The sequence below is a fragment of the Beauveria bassiana genome, assembly GCF_000280675.1.
Source record: "Beauveria bassiana ARSEF 2860 unplaced genomic scaffold BBA_S00006, whole genome shotgun sequence".
Taxonomy (NCBI): Eukaryota; Fungi; Ascomycota; class Sordariomycetes; order Hypocreales; family Cordycipitaceae; genus Beauveria; species Beauveria bassiana.
Window position 1 is genome coordinate 696,627 of NW_007930841.1, and position 21,481 is coordinate 718,107.

The 21,481-nt window shown below is 54.5% G+C and overlaps 11 protein-coding genes across 11 annotated transcripts; 4 read left to right on the forward strand and 7 right to left on the reverse strand.

Annotated features, from left to right (window-relative positions):
• Window positions 1-3,179: 3,179 nt before the first annotated feature.
• BBA_02971 (RNA polymerase II-associated protein) lies at window positions 3,180-4,535 on the reverse strand (the record flags this gene model as incomplete). The annotated part of the gene is made up of 2 exons (XM_008598068.1): window positions 3,180-3,839; window positions 3,951-4,535. 2 exons carry the CDS (start codon window positions 4,533-4,535, stop codon window positions 3,180-3,182), a joined length of 1,245 nt encoding a protein of 414 aa, XP_008596290.1.
• Window positions 4,536-5,167: 632 nt separating this feature from the next.
• BBA_02972 (mitochondrial carrier protein LEU5) lies at window positions 5,168-6,413 on the reverse strand (the record flags this gene model as incomplete). Its single annotated transcript, XM_008598069.1, has 2 exons — window positions 5,168-6,124; window positions 6,204-6,413. The coding sequence occupies 2 exons, from the start codon at window positions 6,411-6,413 to the stop codon at window positions 5,168-5,170; spliced, it is 1,167 nt and encodes a 388-aa protein (XP_008596291.1).
• Window positions 6,414-7,077: 664 nt separating this feature from the next.
• Window positions 7,078-8,130, forward strand: BBA_02973 (MT-A70 family; the record flags this gene model as incomplete). Its single annotated transcript, XM_008598070.1, has 1 exon — window positions 7,078-8,130. One exon carries the CDS (start codon window positions 7,078-7,080, stop codon window positions 8,128-8,130), a length of 1,053 nt encoding a protein of 350 aa, XP_008596292.1.
• Window positions 8,131-8,325: 195 nt separating this feature from the next.
• Window positions 8,326-9,103, reverse strand: BBA_02974 (ribosomal protein L23; the record flags this gene model as incomplete). Its single annotated transcript, XM_008598071.1, has 2 exons — window positions 8,326-8,944; window positions 9,030-9,103. 2 exons carry the CDS (start codon window positions 9,101-9,103, stop codon window positions 8,326-8,328), a joined length of 693 nt encoding a protein of 230 aa, XP_008596293.1.
• A 549-nt stretch (window positions 9,104-9,652) lies between these two features.
• Window positions 9,653-11,116, forward strand: BBA_02975 (BAHD family acyltransferase, clade V; the record flags this gene model as incomplete). The annotated part of the gene is made up of 1 exon (XM_008598072.1): window positions 9,653-11,116. One exon carries the CDS (start codon window positions 9,653-9,655, stop codon window positions 11,114-11,116), a length of 1,464 nt encoding a protein of 487 aa, XP_008596294.1.
• A 163-nt stretch (window positions 11,117-11,279) lies between these two features.
• BBA_02976 (uncharacterized protein) lies at window positions 11,280-12,055 on the reverse strand (the record flags this gene model as incomplete). Its single annotated transcript, XM_008598073.1, has 2 exons — window positions 11,280-11,505; window positions 11,583-12,055. 2 exons carry the CDS (start codon window positions 12,053-12,055, stop codon window positions 11,280-11,282), a joined length of 699 nt encoding a protein of 232 aa, XP_008596295.1.
• A 773-nt stretch (window positions 12,056-12,828) lies between these two features.
• On the forward strand, window positions 12,829-14,395 carry BBA_02977 (uncharacterized protein; the record flags this gene model as incomplete). Its single annotated transcript, XM_008598074.1, has 2 exons — window positions 12,829-13,261; window positions 13,392-14,395. 2 exons carry the CDS (start codon window positions 12,829-12,831, stop codon window positions 14,393-14,395), a joined length of 1,437 nt encoding a protein of 478 aa, XP_008596296.1.
• A 719-nt stretch (window positions 14,396-15,114) lies between these two features.
• Window positions 15,115-16,289, reverse strand: BBA_02978 (mitochondrial carrier protein, putative; the record flags this gene model as incomplete). The annotated part of the gene is made up of 3 exons (XM_008598075.1): window positions 15,115-15,809; window positions 15,873-16,170; window positions 16,239-16,289. 3 exons carry the CDS (start codon window positions 16,287-16,289, stop codon window positions 15,115-15,117), a joined length of 1,044 nt encoding a protein of 347 aa, XP_008596297.1.
• An 857-nt stretch (window positions 16,290-17,146) lies between these two features.
• On the reverse strand, window positions 17,147-17,817 carry BBA_02979 (mitochondrial inner membrane protease subunit 2; the record flags this gene model as incomplete). The annotated part of the gene is made up of 2 exons (XM_008598076.1): window positions 17,147-17,438; window positions 17,543-17,817. The coding sequence occupies 2 exons, from the start codon at window positions 17,815-17,817 to the stop codon at window positions 17,147-17,149; spliced, it is 567 nt and encodes a 188-aa protein (XP_008596298.1).
• A 496-nt stretch (window positions 17,818-18,313) lies between these two features.
• BBA_02980 (eukaryotic translation initiation factor 2 alpha subunit) lies at window positions 18,314-19,509 on the reverse strand (the record flags this gene model as incomplete). Its single annotated transcript, XM_008598077.1, has 4 exons — window positions 18,314-18,797; window positions 18,864-19,071; window positions 19,143-19,305; window positions 19,432-19,509. The coding sequence occupies 4 exons, from the start codon at window positions 19,507-19,509 to the stop codon at window positions 18,314-18,316; spliced, it is 933 nt and encodes a 310-aa protein (XP_008596299.1).
• Window positions 19,510-20,043: 534 nt separating this feature from the next.
• Window positions 20,044-21,254, forward strand: BBA_02981 (WD domain-containing protein; the record flags this gene model as incomplete). The annotated part of the gene is made up of 3 exons (XM_008598078.1): window positions 20,044-20,053; window positions 20,140-20,386; window positions 20,459-21,254. The coding sequence occupies 3 exons, from the start codon at window positions 20,044-20,046 to the stop codon at window positions 21,252-21,254; spliced, it is 1,053 nt and encodes a 350-aa protein (XP_008596300.1).
• Window positions 21,255-21,481: the final 227 nt, after the last annotated feature.

Here is a 21,481-nt window from a genome sequence, read left to right on the forward strand (position 1 = left end):
ATCAGGTGTGGATCTAATTACATCTATAATCTATATGCTGCTGCCTCTCGGTAGACAAGGAGGTCTTCTATAATCTTCCTGGAAAGTTCCTAAGGAAGTCGTTTCTTGAGACAAGTATTTTCATAGTTGATGGCTTCCTTCCACCAGTATAGGGATTGAGACGGCACAGATCGGGTTGAGCAGACGACAAAATGGGGATCCACAAGATGAACCTGCATGAACTGTATGATTCCTGATCGTGACGACTCCTCCAACTTGGATGCTTCGAACTGATACTGGAGGTTTTTGGGATAGGTGACTGTCTGACCCTCTAGCAATGTGATGCTACGGATCTCTTGGAAAGCAGGCGTTTTCCCCCCTGTCTCTCGGTCGAGGGCTATTGGCCACAGCTGGACGACCGAAAGTTGTCAAAGAGGTTCTGCTGCGCATTTGAAGATTCGAATGCCGGCAGTCGTCTGGTTTGTTCTCCAATGCGCCGCGCTTTGTCTCCGCTCGAAATGAGATTACTCCCGAGACAGGGCTAATGTTCTGTCGAGGCAAGCATATGAGTGTCGACCCGACGATACTGTCATTACGATTACCGTCGAGGCTTCAGTACATGTGGCTATAAGAGCAAATCAGAACAGAAAAGGCTATGTTGTCCCTATGTATCGCGACTTACTGCATGCTGTCTTCTGAAACGGAGCCATCTGAGCCGAGTTCGATGGTCGAAATGTCCACATAGATTTGCAATCCCTGATCTTCGAAGCCGTCACACAGGGAGACTTTGTCATATAACTTTTTCAAGTTGGCATATAGCCCGACAGGCGACACATCAAAGACAAGGGGTAGCGTCCAAGGCGAGAGGAGAAGCGATCTCGTTTCGACTTTGAGTTTCAGTCGCTGCCCGCCCAGCGATCTGACTTGCAGATGCGAGATGCAGAGTCCAAGACAAACACCAAGCGGCTGCTCGCATACTCAATAGCTTTCTTCCGAAGCTCGAATGCGTAGTCATTCTCAAAGACTGTTGCTTTCGAGAACTTAATTCGCAAATGTCTCCATTCTCTATGCGCGACAGACAGAGAAATCTTCAATCTTGATTTGCCACTCCCGCCGATCAGGAAAATCGTTGATGAGTCGCTCGCTGGATTATAAGCTCAGAGAAACCAAGACAATATTTTCTCCGGGAGATTAAAACCATGAGAGAACTGGAGATACACATGACGCTCAAAGTTGATGCTTGTCGAGACACTTGGGACTTGTTGTGGCATGGAATCGTGATTCGGCTCAACCAAAGTTTTCGCCGCGACGAAAAGTGCAGCGACGCGCTTCTTCCTCCCCCCACTAATAAAGAATTGCGCAAGTTAGCTTATATTTCAAAAGGGTAAATGAAAAGGTTAGACAGACATCTACCATGCTGGAAAGTTACTGTCGCATTGACTGCCCGACTAGTCGTAATGCTGCCAACTGGAAAGAGGCAGCAAAACCAACCAGCAGCCGTAACGCCGTTGAGTACACGGTTTGAGAGGCATGATTTACACAGACTGCATTGTAACTATAGAACAATGAAAAAGCTCGACTGCGTGGTGCATATCCAACGGAACAGTGCGAAAGCAGATTGCTTGTCTTCTCCGACAGGATCTGCTGGGACAAGAAGAGGACCTGCCGGCCGAGAAGTGCCAGCCGCAAGCGAGGTGAGGCACAGATCAGGCGAGCCAACTAACAATTACCAGTTTAAGAAGATATTGCGCCGAAAAGGTAGTAAAAGCCTGTATCTGCTATGGATCGATACAACTGGGCGTGTAGCAGTGTCTGTATTCACCCTGCTGCTCTTCTTGATGTCACCAGCCGAGTCATTTTCCTCCATTTATTCACGACTTTGGCTCAAAATCAATGCAGCCATCAAGAAATTCCTCATCGGATACGCCTTGATATCCGCCAGCGCCGGCGTGCTCTAGTCTCTGTCTGTACAGCATGTTCATCAAGCTGGCCCCTCGCGCTTCGATCGGCCTCCATGACGACTGACAAGTATAGTCACGCGCGCTACACTTGGGTTCCTGAGCAAGACTAATTCCGACTCACTCTTCAATCTATACAGTGAAGATGTGGAAGGGCTATCCAAGTGCGTGCTGGCAAAGGTGTGCTCGATGCTGTACTTTTCATTCGTCATCTTGATCAATGTGGGAGCCATCCCCACCGGCACAACCTACATGGCTGCCATTTTGCCTGCTTGTTTTTTGGTTGCCTTTACTTTATGCAGCGGTACTATGTTCGCACATCCTGACAGCTTCTTCTTCTCGTGATTGAGGCCAAAGCCCCCTTGGTCAGCTCCCTGCGTGATATTGGCACTGGCATTGTCTATATCCGCGCGTTTCGCACCGAAAAACACAGCTTTGCCCACTTCTTGTACATTTTGGACCGGTCTCAGAAGCCGTACTACTTTCTTCTGGCTTCACAGGCGTTTCTGTCGCTGACCTTGGACCTCGTAGTCGCCTTGATGGCACTGACTTTGTCAATCCTTGCGCTGCATGTCAAGGGCTCGACCTCGCCAAACGCTGCAGGTCTTGCATTTTTGAACCTAATCACACTCGGTACAGGTTTCAATATGGTAAAAGTAAGCTCCATGGAACAAATTTATATTTAGGCATGTATAAGAAACGAGAGATGATGCTGGAGTATATTATGGGTTGTACCATGATTGTGGTTGCGCACCGCGAAGAAACCATTGCCGACACCAATCGCACAGTGCACATGGTAAATGGCCAGATTGAGCATGTCGATGTTTGGGACGACTATTAAAGCTCAGCAGGTCTACACAGGTCGTTATCTCTTGGACATGTCTCTCCAAGTACATTAGTCACAGGCATATATTCTACGTCGTCCAGTCTTTTGCTCTTCGTCACTGTGGCTCGTAGATGGCCAGTCTGAACAACACCAGCGCGCTTTTCGTTTTCACTGATGAGTCTGATAATGAAGAGTCTATAGTTCTTTTAGACGTTGCAAAGAATTCAGTATGCATAGTGTACTATAATTACACCCTTCTTGAATAGTAAAATAATGAGAATAAAATCCGTAACGCCGTCGCTGAGGTTTCGGGCTGACCCAATGCGAAACCCCGTTGCCAATTCTTTTCTTTTGCATCATCTTTTGTAGCAACAAGACGCGTCTCTTTCCGAACGCCCTTCTGTTCTGCTTGCACTCTAAATCGACGTCGGCGCGGCATCCTTACGCCAGCCCCTGGCGCGCATATTCAGCTCAATCGTCTTCCAGATGGACTCGACAGCCTCCTTGTCGCGAAAGCGGGAGGCGTCCGGGCCGGTGCCGGTGCCGGCACCGCCGCGCCAGCGGTCAATGGTCGCCGACAGCACGCGGTGGCCCCAGTCGCGGACGTTATCCGGGAGCTGGTCGCCGCGCCAGCCGACAAAGACGCCCTGGACGTGCTTGAAGAGCTCGTTGGGGTTGCTCCACTTGTAATTCTTAAACTGCCACGTCTGGCCGGTGGTGAAGACGGCAACGACGCGGTTCCAGTACTCGGGCTTGAACTGCTCGGGGCCCTCGACCAGGATGAAGCGCATCGGGCGGCTCGGGTCCACGCCGCGCATCATCCGCTGCACGTGCAGCATGCTCACCGTCGAGGCGCCCGCGTCGGGCGGCACAAACTGGCCGTCCTCGAGAAAAGAGCGCGCGTTGGACGTGCGCAGCAGCGACGAAGCCGACGGTGACAGCAGGATGATGGGGTCCGGTCTCCGGGACGGGCCCTTTTGGTTGAGGGACAGGGCCGGGTTAGCGACTAGGTTCGCCGTCGACTGCGACTTGCGCTGGATAAAGGGCGCAGCCAGCTTGCGCACGTGTGAAAAGTCCTGTTGTATGCTATTGCGTTAGTGGCACAGCTCTCGAGGACGAGTTGCCGTCAATTCAGTCGCGACCGCAACTCGACGGACAAACACTGAGAGCAAACGAAGAGCACTCACCGTAGGCTTGATTCCTCGTAGAACAGTATTGCGGTCTCCCATGCGACGCTCGCCGTCGTATATGCTCGCCAGTCTAGGGTCAATAGTGCCCTTTCCCGAGCGCGCCTGCACCGCCGCCGACGCAGCACCCGCCTTGGTCGCAGGAGCCGCTGCAGCCGCCTCGGCATCGCCCGCGAGGGGCTTGATGTATTCTGACTCTTCGCTCGCGCCCTCGAGCCAGGTGATGAGGTCGAGACGCTCGATGAAGCCGAGGTTCTGGACCTTGGCCGCAGCGCCGCCCGCGCCGTCAAGCTCGCCGTTGAGCGTCGTCGCCGAGGCGTTGTATTCTGGAATGGCCAGCTCGCGGTTCAGCCAGGCAAAGTAAATGGAGCGCAGGTCGACGGGCTTGTCGTTGGAGATGAAGCGCGTCGCGGCGTCCATCGGAAGGGCCGTCGGCGACGACTGGTCCGGGATCAGTAGGTGGCTGGCCTGCGCGAGGCCTACCTCGGGGGAGCCCGCCTCGGCAGACGCGCTGGGGACAATGGCCTGCCCGGCCGCAATGGCCTGGCGAAGCCGCAGCAGCGGGTCTTGCTCGTTGGCCGCCATTTGTCTGTTGCTGGAGGTTTGTCGATGGGGATTGGGAGGGTTTGAAGCTTTCTTGGGCGGCGCCGGTGACGCTGGTTGGCAGAGGCGAATTGTGTGGCGCGAACGCACAAACTGGGCTTAGCGCGTCTTTGTTACTGTGCGGCAACGACAAGTCAGGCAGGATGGTGAAAAAGTATGAAACAAAGAATAGTTATCAAGTAGTAGTAGTCATTGTATGAATTGATAGAAGCCTTCGAGAATAACGGCTCATTGTGCAATTGAAACTGGCATGGCAGAATTACAGCCTCTCTGTGGCCGCACATGAGCATGCACCTACTACACTAGTGATAAATCCACATGTAATGATAGACGGCAGACTGCTTTCAACAAGTTTCAATATCCATGTTCTTCTGATTTTGATATTCCTTTGATATATGTACTGTCATGAGAGAAAGGCAAGCATTCTTCCTGTGCCGAGTATAACATCCAAAACCTGCCCGCCCACGGCGAACCAACCCTCAACAAAGTAAAAAGATGATGACGGAAAAAACACCAATCGCTCAACCTTGCCATCTGCAGAATGACCCATAAAACGCCAACCCGTGAGATTTCTCATAAATTCCTTCTTTTTTTAAGAGAAAAGAAAGCATTGCTCAGATACCAAGAAGGAGCTTCATCCGTTCGTATGTATAGAAGCTCACTGCCGCCAGAGGAATTACCTTGACGTATCCAATCGTCAAGCCAACAAAGAATCCGCGAAAACCACGTTCCTTCCATATCATGCCCGCTGTTTCGCCGATGCGTAACCGGCGACCGTCACCAACGGCACCGCCGACCTGCATGCGCCGGCGAATCACTTCGAGCGGATACGACGCTGTTTGCGAAATCAAGCCCGCCGCGCCGCCGGCGGCCAGTTCAGCCCAGGACCGCAGCGCGGCTGGCTTCCCGGGCGGGTGATTTGCCTTTTTCGGCAGCGTTGTGTATTGGGCAACCAAGGGATGCCGCAGCGCATCGCTGGCCGTGTCGTGCGTCAAGAAGGACATGCCGGCGTAGGGGAGCATGCCGAGAATAGTCGGGGTGAAGCCGCGGTAAAAGTTGACCAGCCCTTTGCGAGGCGTCACGGCCTCGACAACGTTGGGCGTCTCGCCGACGGGGCCCGGTGCGTTGGGTAGCCTCGCCGTAGCTGTCTTGTCCACGGGCTGCTCGTTGTATATTTGGCGGCAGATGGAAATGAGGGGTGACCGGCCTTGCGCTTTTGTCTCAAAGGCCAAGCGCACTCGGATGACTTCGAGGGGATATGTGAAGAAGACGGAAGTGACGCCTGCCAGACTGCCGCTGAGTAGCCGGCGAAGGGGTGTCTCGTGGTTTTTGTCGGGGATGATGACGGCTCGTATTTGCTCATAGGCCAAGAATTTGATGCCGGCGTATGGGAAGATTCGAAGAAGCGTGGCTGAGTGGCCGCGGAACAGACCGCGACTGCCCTCATGGCCGTAAATGTCCTTCATGGCAGACAAGACGCCAAATGAGGAGCCCGTGTACTTGGCGAATTGCGGATTGCTAGCTTGGAACAAGATTTTTACTCTATCGAGCGGCGCGACCAAAGTTTTTGCCTAAATTATCTGTGTTAGCACAGGCGCTCCCAATCGATGCATTTCGTGCACCGAAAACTGGTCGGCTTATTCGGCTTACGGCGCAACCGGCAACTCCACCAGCGACGCCGGATCGCCAAGCATAGTCAAAGGAAAAGGTCTTTGTCTTTGGCATGACGTTGTTCTCCTGATCGGTCGGACAGATGGCAGGATCGGTCTTGGTATGCTTCGCGGCGGCGACGCCATGATGCGCTTTGGTCTGGGCGGCCTGGGCCATGGACGAGAGGTCCGCCGCGTAGGTCTGCGGCATTGGCGCGAAGAGGCGGGAGGGGGGGATGGAGGGTAGCAGCAATACGGAGGTTATGAAATAAACATGCCGCTCGCGAGGTAAACGTGTAGAAGAGGAAAGAGAGAGAAAGAGGAGGGCTGCCGCAAAGGCGGGGATGCGAGGATGATCGTGTGTCGTTTGTCAAGGCGAAATTGAACTGGGCAAGTGTCTCGGGTTGCCACAACGAGACCTGGAGACCTGGAGGCGTGGAGGCGTGGGGGAGCAAATAGCAGTCGCCGTTTTGGCGATTATCCGGCTCCCCGGAAAAAAAATTAGTGCCTCATTCGCTCACAGCGCTGCGGGCTTTGTCGCACGGATAATTCCCCTTGCTAGTTAGGTAGTTCTTATGGTACATAGTGGGCGTTGCTCTCTCTTTCCCTTGGGTGAGCCGCTAACCCGTCACGGGCCCGTCTGCCGAAGCCGACAATTACCGAGAAATATTCGTGGGCGACTTTTTTTGTCTTGGGAGTTGAGTCGGCGTTATGCCGAGCGTCCGGCCACCACATACACTTTTGACACACACCAAGACACACCAAGACACCCCACGTCATATCGGTGTCCTCGCCGACCATTTCTTTCTCGACATGCAAGCCATGTAAGCTGCAGAACATCAGACCAACCAAATCGCTACCCCAGACGTCATTTCATGCAGCAGCCGCCGCCGCGGCACTCCAAAGCCGCCTCTGCCCAGCTGCCCTCCTCCATCCTCTACCGCAGCCCCGACGGCGCCACTGTCGTCCTTGATATTCCCAGATCGCTCGAGGAGAGCCAGGTACGCCTTGGCGAAGAGCACGATGCCCGATGCCGGATATATTCCTCTGCAGCCCCGGTCACACCGTTTGCGACGCCCGAGCCAGTCCATGGTGTTGATCCCGACGCCACTGCCTCGCCCGCGGCGCAAATTGACGCCTTGATGACGGCAGAGAGCCTGCGAAGCACACTCGATGCTCTATCACGAAGTTACACAGGAGAATACGGCCTGCCACGGCTCACAGCCCCGGAAATTTCTTCACCGTCAACGTCGTCGTCGTCGGCGTCGTCACAGGCTGCCGACTCTGAACTGTACATACCGCCAGACGCCCATCATCTCCATGGCTCCATCTACCACTTGAAGCCGTCCTTTACACAACTCGCGCCCAAATTTCGACTCATCATCATGGACCCTCCCTGGCCAAACCGCTCCGTCCGGCGCACGACGGCCCGCTACAAGACGGCCCGCTCGCTCTCCGACGTGCAGTCGCTGCTCCGCGCCGTTCCCGTCCCCGCGCATCTCGCCGACGATGGGCTGGTCGCCGTCTGGATGACCAACAAGCCCCGCATCGCAGAGCTGCTCCGCGGCGTGCTGGCCGAATGGGGCCTGCACGTCGCGGCCGAGTGGACATGGCTCAAGGTCACGGCCGACGGGCGACCGCTGTACCCGCTCGACTCGGCCTGGCGCAAGCCGTGGGAGCGGCTGCTCGTGGCCAAGCGCATCGGACGCGCCGCCCCGGACGGCTTGGCGCCTAAGACCATCGTCGCCGTGCCCGACGTGCACTCGCGCAAGCCCAGCCTTCGCGGCCTTTTTGGGGACCTGCTCGGCTTGGACTACGTCGGCCTCGAGGTCTTTGCCCGTGGTCTCACGGCGGGTTGGTGGAGCTGGGGCGACGAGGTGCTCAAGTTTCAGCAACCACAACACTGGCATACATTGCAAAATCAGTAGCGTAGCAGTGCATACAAGTTTTTTTTTTCCTGTTTTATATCATGTACAAGGCAGCCGTGTCGGTACGCCACGATGCAGCTACAATTATGCGCGTCGCGCATTCGCTAAAAGTACAATGCCGGCTCTGTCGTCATTTCTCCAACGAGAGCGCCTCCATGCATGCTTCACCTCTCCCGCCACCAGAACCTAGCACGCTTATTGCGCAGGCTTGGGCTTCCTCCTGGCCGCCTTATCCTTGGCGTCGTTGCGCAGGGCAATTCTCTCTGCGGCCGTCTCCTTCTTGCCCCGGCTGCCTGCTGTCCTTGTACCCGCCGCCTGCTGCACGACCGTGTCCCATTTAGAGTCGAGCGGCACCTCGTTGGACCACTTTTTCCGGCCCGTGACGAGGTCCTTGGCGAGGGCCGACAGCTGCTTCCGCTCGTCCGACCTGGGCTGGCGACTCGCCATCGGGATCTTGAAGTTGGCAGCGTTGTACTGGTCCTCTTGGCGGCCGACCATTGACGCCTCGCGCATCTCAAACAGTTCGTGGTTCCACGGTTGCAGGTCCTCGGGCGGGCTCGGCCACTGAAACGGCTGCGCGAGCTCAACCGTCATGATTTTGAGCGCCTGCGGCCGGTACGACGAGCCGGGTCGGTTCGCTCGCTCCGCTAGTGGCCGCCCCTTGACGTAGGACCGCACTGTCTTGACCTCGACGTTATAAAGGTTAAATAGGTAGTCGCGGAGATCGAATTTGGTGAATGTGAGAGGGACCTGGAAGCAGGCTTCGTTTGCCGGGAGATGCTCCTTGTGAAGCATGGTGATGATGTGCGTCGGCCTGCCGGGTTTGTTCTCGTTAGCTGCTGTCCTGTCCTGTGTTCCTTGTTCTCTGCTGTCCCGGAACCTGGATGGGGAGAGCATACAGATACACCTGCTTTTGACCAAGCCTGAAGCTTGGTAGCTGGCGTGAGACCGCTGCCTTGACTACCTCGGCCATTGCGATTTTTTTTTCTCTCTGGTTTCGTGACGCTTGGTGCTGCTCGCGACCTCCCTCCTTCGCTGGTTGTCACAACGAAATTGTCCCCGAAAATGTCCATCGCTCTATCGAGGCGTGGCTGGTGACGAATGTTACTAAGCAAAACTGTGGCACCAGCGGCTCAGGCGCGGATTCGCCCGCCCACCCAAACTGCCGTACTCGGTACCACCATGTATCATCATCTTTTGCCAGCCAACCAGCGGAAAATGAATGGTCGGGGATCCTTTATTGAGCGCCCCCGAGACGCCCCCTAGCAATCGTCCCTATCACAAGCTACACAGCTCCTCACCGAATGGAATACTGGCTGGCCGTAAACCTCTCGGCCTAGTGCGACCCGCGTGACCACAAACGTCATAGGTAGTAAATGCTGTGTAGCCAGTGCAGCAGTCATTGTCGTATAACCTTTTCCTGACCTTTAAAAATATCGGTGTGCGCAAGCACTGTTACTACAATGGTCATGCTTCATAACTTGAATCGCCAACATCTTGGTGCCTTTGCTGCCCACTCGCCATGCATCAGGAACTTACGACACAGTCGCGCCCGCTCACGACATGGAACCAGGCCGCCGTTCGTGGCTATATAAGACAGGTCTATTGCTTCGGTACCGATGGCGGCCGTCAGGCGCTGGAGGCGCTGCGCGAGAACCTCGACCAGGCGCTCAAAAGCGTGTGTCTGCGCATGGCTTACATGGCTGGTAGGCTGTCCCTCTCCAAAGAACAGCCTGGTATCCTCGTCCTGCATACTGGCAAAGGCGATCAGATCACTGTCGCAACGTGCGATGCGCGTGGCAACAAGAATCTAGCCTTTTCCAGGCTAAAGAAACTGGGGTTTCCTGCAGGTGCTTTTGTCGGGCCCCTGTTCGATCATGGCGAAACCTTGACTGAAGACGGTCCCCCGGTTCCTGTCGCCCAAGTTCTACTCATTCTAGTAGACGGCGGCATCCTCATGTGCCCCTTTGTATATCACTCCATCACAGACGGGGTAGGGCTCACCCAGTTTCTTTCTGCAGTAGCAGCAGCAATGAAGGGCTTAGACAAGTTTTCGCTGAAGCCGCTGAGCTACCCCAACAAGATTGACATTTCCATGCCATCAAGCCCAAAGGACAAGGGTAAGGACGCCGAGTTAGCCAATGTCTTGAGCAAACAATGTCCAGACCTAAAATTAGTGAAGCCTGGCGCCAACCATGAAGACGACAATACCAGCATGTTTGTTGTGTCTAAAGTCAAATTCGGTGGTATATTCGTATTTGGCCCTGACAAGCTACAGCTAATCAAAGATGCGATCCTGTCTGCCGGCTGCTCCAGAAGAGTGTCTACGTTCTGCTGCCTGACGGCGATTTGTTGGGCCTTCATGACCACCGCACGGCTCAGAACCGTCGGCGCCGCGGACGGGGCGAGAAGAAACGACACCAGATGCCGCGTATTCATACCGACCTGGTGGGGAGACCGCTTGTTCCCAAAGCAGCTCGTCCACTATGCAGGAAATGCCGTGGTGTTTACCGAAGCCTGCCACGGCGCTGCGGACCTGTTCACTATTGCGGAAACGGCCGCGACCAACTTGGCCAAAGCCAGCGGCGCACTGGCGCGGGTGGTGAAGACTGTCGAAGCGGCGTTGAACAGCGTCGACGAAGGGTTCGTCAAGACGCGCTCGGCGCTCTTCAACAGCGTTCGCGACCCGCGGCAGATCCAGTACAGCTTCACGCCGTCTGACCCCACACAGCTCTTCTTCAACTCGTGGCGACGACTGGGCGCCGACATTGAGTGGACGATACCGACCGCCGCTGGCCTGAAGCGGACGACGGCCGATGCGGTGCGCAAGAGTCAGAGCGAGTGGAATGAGAGCGCCGGCCTGATCATGCCAGGACGGCGTGATCAGGAGGAATACGAGGTCGTTCTTAGCTCAGACGCCGACTCTATGAAAGCACTGCGAAACAATCAAGCATGGAAAAGTTGGGTCGACAGGGAGGTTTTTTGAGTGCTGGGCACGTCAGAGGATCGCCATTGCCGCTCACATGTGATTTTCGTTTACAGTTTCATTTTTAGTTGTGGAAAAAAAAAGATTACAGAACTTTTCAAAGGTAGAGAAAGACTTTCATTATATAAAACACATTTCCGCTGTTATGTAAGAAGATTATCCGCTATCCCCCGCCAGCCAAAAAAGGGTAACCCGGGTGCAGCCTGCCCACGTCCGGGCGAAATTGTCCAAGCCTGATGGGAAAAGATCTACTGAACAACTGCCTCGTGTTGTCTGCTGTCCACTGGCCGGGGATGTATTCCCGCTCGAGATAGTCGGAAATCTCCAAGTCCTGCACGCTTCTGGTCCCTATCCATCCTGTGTCCTGCAAGTCGTAAAGCATGGCCCTCCTGTAAATGTTGACATGATGATCAGCAAAGTATTAACGACCGGATAGCAACCGGGATCAAAGGTTATCAGTACGTACATATGGTATCGTCGTCCACACGGAGAGCCCGGCTCCAATGACGGCATCATCTGGTATTTGTGCCAGCCGTTGAAGAAGATCGTTTCCAGGACCGCCTTGCCCGTTAGTCTCTCCCGAAGGCAATGGTAAGTCTGCCTCTGTAGGAGATCCAACGGCGGCCGCTCGTAGCACCCCATAATCTGCAGCGTCAGGGTCCCGCAACCGCCTGTGCGGACATTGTCGCATGGCTGCAAGCTCAAACACGCCTGCATGGTCTCCCCCTCAATAACCAGAAACCACTGATTCTTCGGGCCGGAGTCATTATACTCACTATAGTCTCGACGCCCGTAGAGCTTTGAGCTGACGTGAGTGAGCGCGTCGACATGGAAGCAGCGTATCGACTGCAGCAGGATGGGGTGGTTACGAGGAAAGCCGTTGGAGTAGAGCGTGTCGTGGACGAGCCAGAATGTATCCTTTCGACTATTGCAAGCCATTTTTCGTACATTCAGCAATGTAGGTTGTAAGGATGTTTGATGTCTTTGTCAAATTGTCCGGGATCTTGCCAGGGTTTATATAGAAAGACTGCCCGGATACGGTGAATCATGGTATCACAGAGCCACGGTCCCACGACTCCAGGCTGTATTGAGCAAACAAACGGAAAAAGCAACGACACTGGCTCGGTGGACTCAGACGCCTCAACACAGCGCGCGGTAGACACACGTTATACAAGACAACAAGATGTAGTTGGCCGCCGCTGTGAGACCACTCTTGTCATACACGTTGACGGCATCGTCAATAGGTGAGGGCAAGCACTAATACCCGGCATCATACTCAGTCTTCTTAGTGCATTGCTTTTTAGCAAAGAATTAATTTTCGGAGGACAGCAAGCTATAAGCCGCGTCTGTGTCAGACGAGACGATCGCCTTGTGGGGTAGCCCGATCTGGCAATACTTTGATGTTTCGCAGAGTTTGGCCTTTTCACCTAACATAGGCTCTGTTTCTTTGAACTGACCGTCTAACAAAGCTTGAAGGTAAGCCCTTGAAGATGATTCAGCTTAAAAAAAAAAAAAAAAACATGAGAAATCACTCTCTTTGCCTTTGTGATTTCACAACTGTATCAAAGACATCCGCACAGTGCCTCCATCGCGAGCCCCACTCCGCGATGCAGCTCACTTGAGGCTGCGTCATCCTTCTCTCATGTACAAACAACTACACTAATTGCGAAACGCGAAACCTTTTGGACGCCACGGCGTCAAACTTTTTGACAATGGACGATTCGGATCCAGAATCTGTATATAAGAGCGCAGACGCTGCTGCTGCTTCCGCCGCCGCCGGTGCGCCAGCCAGTACCAACGCAAACGCCGAGGCAGGTGCAGACGACCACGACGACGCTGATGCGCCAAGCAGCAGCGGCAGCGGCAGCAGCAGAGGTCAAAAGGCCACGCCCGCCGCACTCACCACAACCGGCGACATGGAGCATATGTGGGAGCAGCTGGAGCTGGAAAAGTCGCGGTACCCCGGCGCGAGCACCTGGGCGCCCGACGAGGAGCGGCTGTTTGAGCTGCTCTTTTTCCGGCAGGACCTGCCCATCCTGCCATCGCACTGGGAGCTCGACATGAGCGCCGTCCCTATCTCCGAGGCCAATTTTGCCGACGTCGAAAACGCGCCAGTCGTGTATGCGCATTCCACCGACTTTCGAGGTGTGTGTGTGTGTGTGTGTTTGTGTGCCTGTGTAGTGGCTCTGGAAGCCCCGACGCAGCCAATTCCCCCGGACTTGATTCGCAAGAAGCGACTGCTAACGAGAGACCTATTCTTGTGGGGAGGAAACAGCCACCACGGCGCTCGTGCGTCTGATTGAGCTCACCGCCGCCATCCGCACCACCAGCGAGTCTGGGCTACACCACCGCGTGCCGGGCATGATCAAAGACGGGCTGGACCGGTTCCTGGCGTGGGCCGCCGAGGACGGCGGCTACAGCCACCTGCGCGTCGTACCCAACATCATCACCGAGATCGTCGACACCAAGATGCTCGAGGGCGATATCACCGCCCTCCTGCAGGCTCGCATGCGCGCATTAGCCCGACTACAGCGCGAGTTTCTCCGCGCGGACCGCGACCCCGGCTCCTTTTGGAGGGACGTTGCCGCGGCCGTCGCCGAGGGAGGTGACGACGATGACAACAACGATGATGACGATGACGACGGTGACGTCTTTGCGGACGGAAAAAGCCTGCTGCTGCAGAATTACTTGTCGCCGCGGCGCGACAGGCACGCCAACAAGTACCGGCAACGAAACACGCCGGGCCGACGACGACAACATCGTAGCAACGACAACTCGGCGGAGGATGAGCTCGCGCGGGCGCCGCTCGCGCAGACAGCCGCCGACCATTCGGACGCAGCGCCTAGGCGGCGCCGCCCGTTTGCCACGGTTCCCGCGATGGAGCTCGACGAGCTGGCGCAGCCTGGCGATTCCGTGACCGGCCTGCTCTCCTCGTCCGCCAGCGAGCGCGACGGGCTCTTCTCCTCTGCCTCCTCGACCACCAGCCTCGTCAGCAGCCCCAGTCCGGCCGCCATTATCCGGTACCGCCGGCCGCCGCCCGTTGTGTACGGCTTCTTCATTCTCAACAGCTCCGTCTTCATCCTCACCGCCGACGCGTCGCGGGGCGACAACGCGTACGTGAGCTTCCACGTCGAGACTGACTTTCTGGACCAGCGCCAGAGCGTGTGGAACGCGCTGACGCTGGCTATTGTGACGTGCCTGGCGCGCGACGACATGCGCCGGCGCACCGAAGACTTTGAGCCGCTGGCGGCGGAAGAGGACAGTGATCCTGATTTGTAAGGAAAAAGTGATCCCCAAGACGGGAGGCGTGGTTTCTTGTTTTCTCTTTCCAATAGCTTTTCTTCGGGTGTTTTTGCTCGTTTCAGCCAATACCAGTTACTCTGGAGAGTTGCTCATGTGTTCTTATTTACTGTATTTTACAAACACTTCTACGTGATAGATACCCCATGATAGCTAGCTTATGAAGCAAGGAATAGCTCAGACTCGGAAATATGATGATCAAGATCAAAGACGATAATAATCGAAGGTATACAGTGCCTATGTGTGTTGTAGCCGAGTTTTCCAAGCTCTCATCGTCTCATCTTCGTATTTCTTCTCTAATCTATACATGCCAACTCAAGAAAACAAGTGTCGAATGCGTAGGAAGCGGTATGTCGAAGAACCACCCCCAAGTCTATATGCGCCACTCCAAAACGCCAAGCCAAAAGACTGTTCCCTCTTCTGGTGACCACCCAATGAAAATGAAATAAATATTACAAAAAGTGTCCGGCCATGAAATGTACATCAAGCCGTTTCCTCCTCTTCTTTTTTGGAATCAATCGTACACGTGAACACAGGCATGCGACATGAATCGTTGTGTCTCACCCATTCTCTTCGTCCACATCTACCAATATACACAGGTGAGTGGCTCTTTCTCCTTTCCGACTGTCTCGTAAACCAACGCCGGGACATTGATGACCACATAAAGCGCTGTTTCGATGCATGTGTCGTGGTTGACATTACATGTCGCTTTCTTTTTCAGCGGGCATCCAGACGTCGAAATGTCGCAGGAGCCGTTGATACAAGAAAAGCATGCAGCCACTCTGGATAAACGTCCAGACGCCACGAGGCCCCACGCCACGAAACCACCCTCCCAGACCTTCGGTCTTGTAAATGACCTTGAGGCCTGTCATGACAGACGATGTCTCGAGCGGAATGGCGCCAGGGCGTGGGCGATGGGTACTCGGCGAGGACGTTGATATCGAGCGCTTCTGCGGAGTCGGATCCTTGGCCGATGCGGAGCAACTTGTCGTCGCGGACGGATTTACTTGCGTCTGGAGCCGAGTCTTTACAACATCGAGTGGGCACGTTATCACGCCGGCGAGACCGCCCGCCGTCGCACCCGTAAGAAGCTCAAAGCCGACGCCGATATCGCGGCTCTGCTGGTACTTTCGCGCCCACGTCTGAAACTGTTCGTAAAACATGAATTGCAGAGCCGAAAATGGCAGGTCGCGGTATAGCGTAGCCTTGTAGCCATGGAACATGGCGGCCGGACCTTCGGTGCGAACAATGGTGCGCGCGGCGTCGACGGTGCCGCGGTAGTTGTAGCCAGAGCTAAAATGGGGGTTGTTGTATCGCCCTTGCAGCTGGAGTCGAGTCTTGAGAACCTCGGAGGGCACGTATACGACAGAGGCGGCCAAGTCACCGAGAAAACCTAGCATATCTGCAGTTAGCATTGTGGCCCAGCCAGAGACGTTGTGACGTTGGTAAGACGAACCGGCGCAGAGGTAGGAGAGGTGGTGTTGCAGCCCGTGATCTATGAGAAATCGTTTGCTCCATTCGTATGTTCCGAAGAACATGAGTGTTCCAGGGAAGGAGCCGCTGAGCGCAGGAAGCCATCCGCCATAAAGGCCTCTTCTGATTCCTTCTTGCCGTATTATTGTGTAGTATGACGAGGCCAGCGAGCGATATTTCGACGGAACGTTGGGGTCGCCTTGTTGTCGAGTCTTGACGGTATCAAGAGAGTGCATCAGCATGTCTCCAAAGGCACCGCCTAATCCTCCCGCAAGCATTGCCTACGTCATGGGGTTAGCTGACTGTTTCCAACCCTGAGAAGTAGCATCGGCAGCTACAACAAACATACATGGCTGTAGGGCGGCCGCCCCTCGATGTCGAGATCTTCTTGCGGACTCATGGCGTCTGTGCTCACGAGTCCTCCTTTTCCGATGTCGGTGGAATGGCTTGCAGGCTGCCCTGCATGGCGGGAATCGGAGGGCAGGCCGGCGAGGGGTGACGAAGCCGCAGTCGCAGTCGCAGTTGCAGTCGCGGAAGAATCGGGGGGTTCAAATCCGAGACTTTTGAAGCCCAGTGGCATGGCCAAATGACACAGACGACGGGGCGCCTCGGGAAGCCCGCGGGTTGTAGCGTAGGTGCAGTTTTTCCCGAGGTCAAGAAGAAAGAAAGGGTCGACCCGAGTTTTCTGGCGCAAAGAGCGAAAGGGGAAAACGGCTGAGGAAGCAGTGGCGAGATGCAGCGCAAATGACAACAAAATGCAGGCCCGGCGCCGTGACTATGCGATTGACACACTGACGATGAATGCGAAGAGGTTGAAAGACTGGTATTTCGAGCGGCCTAGATGGTTATGTGGATGGATATGGCTGTTTGGAGACGCCGACGGTCTTCGCCTGTGGCTAGTCGAACTTTTTTTTCGCGGCTCCGAGCGCTATCGCCGTAGTGATTCGCTGGGTGGCGCGCCGCGCTGCTATGATTGGGCTGGTGCCTGACGTAGCCACTTTTGGCACAGGTACAGGCCAAAGGATGTATGCCAGTTATAAATTACTAAATTGAATTATATTCAAGATCGAGACGAAGTAATTTTCGAAATATGAGATGCCAAATGGATGCCGCTGAAAAGCACCGGGTTGTCTCAAGGTAAGCCGGCTTCATTGATTGTGCTTGAGTGAAAGAAGAAGACGCCATATCTATACAACTATTATACAAAGGAAATCTCCCATTTTCATATACATATTATGTCGTTCCAAGAATGCAAAATTACCGTGGACCGCGTTCAATCGGTCGCGGTATATGCTCCCACCACTTAACGGCACCAAACTTGTGAAAGGGATACAAGATGTGGGTAACTTTGCCCTCCAGCAGCCGTTTAGACACCGGTCCATAGGTATTGCTGTCTATTGTCGTTCCAGGACGGCCATCTCCCTCTACCCAAATATGCCCCTCAGGTACCTTGACTTTGGGAAACTTGTACGGCGGGCGCGTGTGAACAGTGTCTCCTTCCAGGCCAACTATTCGCTTGATGGCCACGGTTTCTGGGTTGCTTGGACTCCTGCATCGCACGTCAGTCGCCTGTATACACAGACTTCTCGAGCTACACTGAAGAGGAAGAGAGAGCGAAAACAGTTGCGCCATCAAATTTGTTGCCAGCCTTACCTCAGAGTCACCACCATGCCCCTTTGCAGATTCTCTTGCGGCGACCATTTCCATGTGAGAATCACATCATTTCGTAAAGTCGAGTCTTTATTTTCATTAATAAACGGATACATGGAGTTTCCCGACACCACCGCCGTTTCCACAACGTAGTTATTGATCCAAGCCACCGCCGGCAGCCATGTCGCGAAGACGCCCAGTCTCCAGATAGTCAGGCCCACCACGCTTTTTGGCCGCCAGCCGGGCCAACTCTGTATGCGCGCCCATGGTGATGCCATGGTTGGCCGTAGAGGCGTGCGTATCGTCTTTTCGTTGACAAAGTCTGAGGTTGCGCGCTGATGTTGACGTTGGGAACTGAGCTTCACGTCTTGCTGTCTGAAAATGGACGTTCGGCGACTGAGTGGGGCTGACGATGAACCGTCACTGTTGCTACAAAACTGTATCACGGTTTCCGATTCACCTCAGCCATCATCACAACAGTGTGGCTAAACAAAATCTTTCAGATTCAAGTTTTTTAATGCTATTCACCAAATCGTCCCAAGGTTTGACGGTCCTTGGCTACCACCGAGTTTCGGGTGCACAGACTCCGGTCTGTCACCACCAATGACTAGTCAGATATATGCCATGTGCTATTCTTTTTGTGACCAATCTATGTAATTGTCTCGTCGTTGCCGAGATACCCATAGATGCCTTCCCCTTTACCGCCAATGCTCTGTGTCACTTTTCTCTGCCCTCGAAAAAAATTTCAAACTCGCCCCTGCTTTTGGTCTTCATTTACATCGTCTCAGGAATGTTGTCGTCGCTCTCGCTCATGCTCTCGTCACCGCTAACTTCGGCATTTTCGCGCTCCTTCTTTTCCATGAGGGCCTGCAGCTCAGCGTCATCGCTCTCCGTAACTGCCTTGGGCTCCATCTTGACGGTCAGGTTGCCACCCGCCCCCTCAATGCTTTTGCGAATGTCCACAATCGCTTCTTCCAGACGCTTGATGCCGACAGTCTTGTCCAGGCAGGTGCTGGTCAAAACATAGAGCGGTGGCGAAACGAGCTTGACCTTAACTTGGGTATCCTCTGTGTTGCCAGCTTCGGCGGTGCGCAGGGCGGTCTTGACGGCGTCGATACCCTCGTAGCCAAAGCAAGTGACTTCGATATCGGCACGGACCTTGGTTGGTTGGGGGGTCAGGCGCTTGCCAATATAAGACTTGAGCTCATCGGCGACAGGCTGGCCGGGGAAGGTGATGTCCTTCCAGACTTCAGGATTGCTGTAAACCGTATTAGTATCCGCTGAATTTTGCGCTTTAAATGAGCGCAGGCACATAACAACATACGTGATAGATAGCTTGAAAGCATCAATAGCGTGGCCGTACTTGCGGTTTAGAGGCCAGGCGATGCTCTCATACAGCTGCTCGATGGGTACCAGGGTCTTCTCGGCGACGTGGCGCATGATTGAGTGAACCATCTTGCCCTTATTGTATCGTTCTTCGCACTTGATGATGTCTTCGGCAGACACACGACGTTTTGAAAGATCGATATAGCCTATTCGCCATTAGTCTATGACTTCGTCGCGTCGCGTTGCAGCTTCTTTCTAGCGGGCGAACGCAACATACCCTTTTCCTTGTCCACTCTGAGAACGACGACAACCTCATTACGGCCGACTCGAATGAGCTTCTGGATACTTCTGATACGTCGTCGCGAAAGTTCAGAGAGCAGAATCATGCCATCAATGTCGTCGTACTCGAGAAGCTTGACGTAAGCTCCCATTTCGGCGATCTAAATAATGCGATTACCCAGTTAGACTATATGTTGCCCTCCCATCGCGTCTTTTAGAATCACGTCGGTTCCGAGTGATTCGTTTCTGCGCGTCCAGTTCAATCGTTCCAAGGTGGTCTGACGAACCTGCTTGACATTGACCATGACAAAGCTGTCAATCTCCGGGAACTTCTCCTCGTAAAAACGGCAGTTTGTGAGCGACATCTTGGCGGTATTTTCGTCTCCCTGCTGCAGCTGCAAATCCGTTGAAAAGTGCACAAGGTCAAAGGTGTCGTCGAGAGATGTTGGGCACGAGTCTCCTGTGGGGTACGGACTAAGTAGGAGTCACCCTCTTTTTTTCCGGTTGTGCTTTTCGAAGGGAAAGTGGCGCGCGAATAATATGACAAGTCCAGGTACCTCTAGAGTTTGCGCGGAGTCAAAAAGAGCTTGGGCCGCTTTGAGAATATGCACCCCGAGGCTGTTTATCGAAGCGTTAAAATTATAGCACAAAGCACAATTTTGACACACAAATTGAACGCAAAGCAGACCTCGAATGGTGGGGTGGCGGGGTGTGGCTGATGGCAAAGGCGGTCTTTTTCGGCAAAAAGCGCCACAGACAGTTTTCGCTGACTTGCTTTGCGCTTGGGTGGCTACACGTGACTATTGGCCAATGTAAACAGCAACGAGGCGCAACTTGGGATACTTACATCTGGAGCTTAGTATATTTTGGGAGCTCCGAATATAGCATTGAGCATTACCATGGCTCCTGGTAAGTAACGACCCATTCGCCTATCATGGCATTGCTTCGACCGCATCTTTTTCCGTATTCAAAATGCTAATGACTTCGTTCACTAGCAACACAAGTCGAGCTGTCGCCGCCGCCTGGCGACGCCGTATCTGCCGTAGTCTTTGCGCCAGAATCCAGCACGAAGCTACTTGTTTCTTCTTGGGACAAGAATGTCTACCTCTACGACCTGTCCAATGGCGCCAGCGACGCCAAACTGGCCAACACATACGAACACAGAGCGCCTGTGTTGGATGTATGCTTTGGCGCAAATGACGAAGAGGCGTACACAGCAGGCATGGATTGGGCCGTCAACAGGTGCGGTACCTCTCCAACCTCGATAGTCGTCGCGTCGCAAGAGCCAACCCACTAACGAGCATATGTCTACAGAATTAACCTCGCGACTGGCGAAAAAGTCCTCGTCAGCAAGCACGCCGCTCCTGTCCGCAACGTCCGCTACTGCGCCAACCACGGCATCCTCGTCTCCGCTTCGTGGGACTGCAGCCTGAACCTGCACGACACCGAGAACCCCTCCAGCACTCCCCTCCGCGTATCCCTGCCCGGCAAGCCGCAGGCCCTCGCCGTCAGCCCCTCCAAGGTTGTCGTCGCCATGACAGGCCGCATCATTAACATCTACGACATCGACGCCATAAAGGCGCTGTTTGCCCAGGGCGGTAGCGGCGCCGACCTGAAGCCGTGGCAACAGCGCGAGTCCTCGCTACGGTACCTGACGCGCGCCCTCGCATGCATGCCCAACGACGCGGGCTACGCTACGAGCAGCATCGAGGGCCGCGTAGCCGTGGAGTGGTTTGAGGATACGGCCGAGTCACAGGCGCGCAAGTACGCCTTCAAGTGCCACCGGCAGCCGGCGCCCGACGGCGACGGCGACATTGTCTATCCCGTCAATGCGCTGGCCTTTCACGCCGTCCACGGCACGTTTGCCTCGGGCGGCGGTGACGGTACTGTGGCGCTCTGGGACGCAGAGGCCAAGCGCAGATTAAAGCAGTACCAAAAGTCGCCCAACAGCGTCGCGGCGCTGGCCTTCTCCAACAATGGCAAGTATTTGGCCATTGGCGTCTGTCCGGGCTTTGAAACGGGCCAGCAGGACTACAACGGCGCCGGGCAGACGATAGTGATCATCCGGGAGCTAGGAGAGAACGAGGCCAAAGGCAAGGGGTCAAAATAGAGAATATTCAAGCAGAAATGGAGAAGGAAAATAGCATGTGCTTCGCATGACTGATTGGCATGATGTGTTTTATTTGCTTGGCCGAAATGGCGTTCGGGTACTCGGAGTAGGAATGAACATTTACTTAAAACAGAATCTTTAGGGGCCATGTAGAAGTTGATACCCAGATATTGCATATGGGAGAAAAAGCAGTGCGACGTGCACACATGAGACTCGAGCAACTGCAG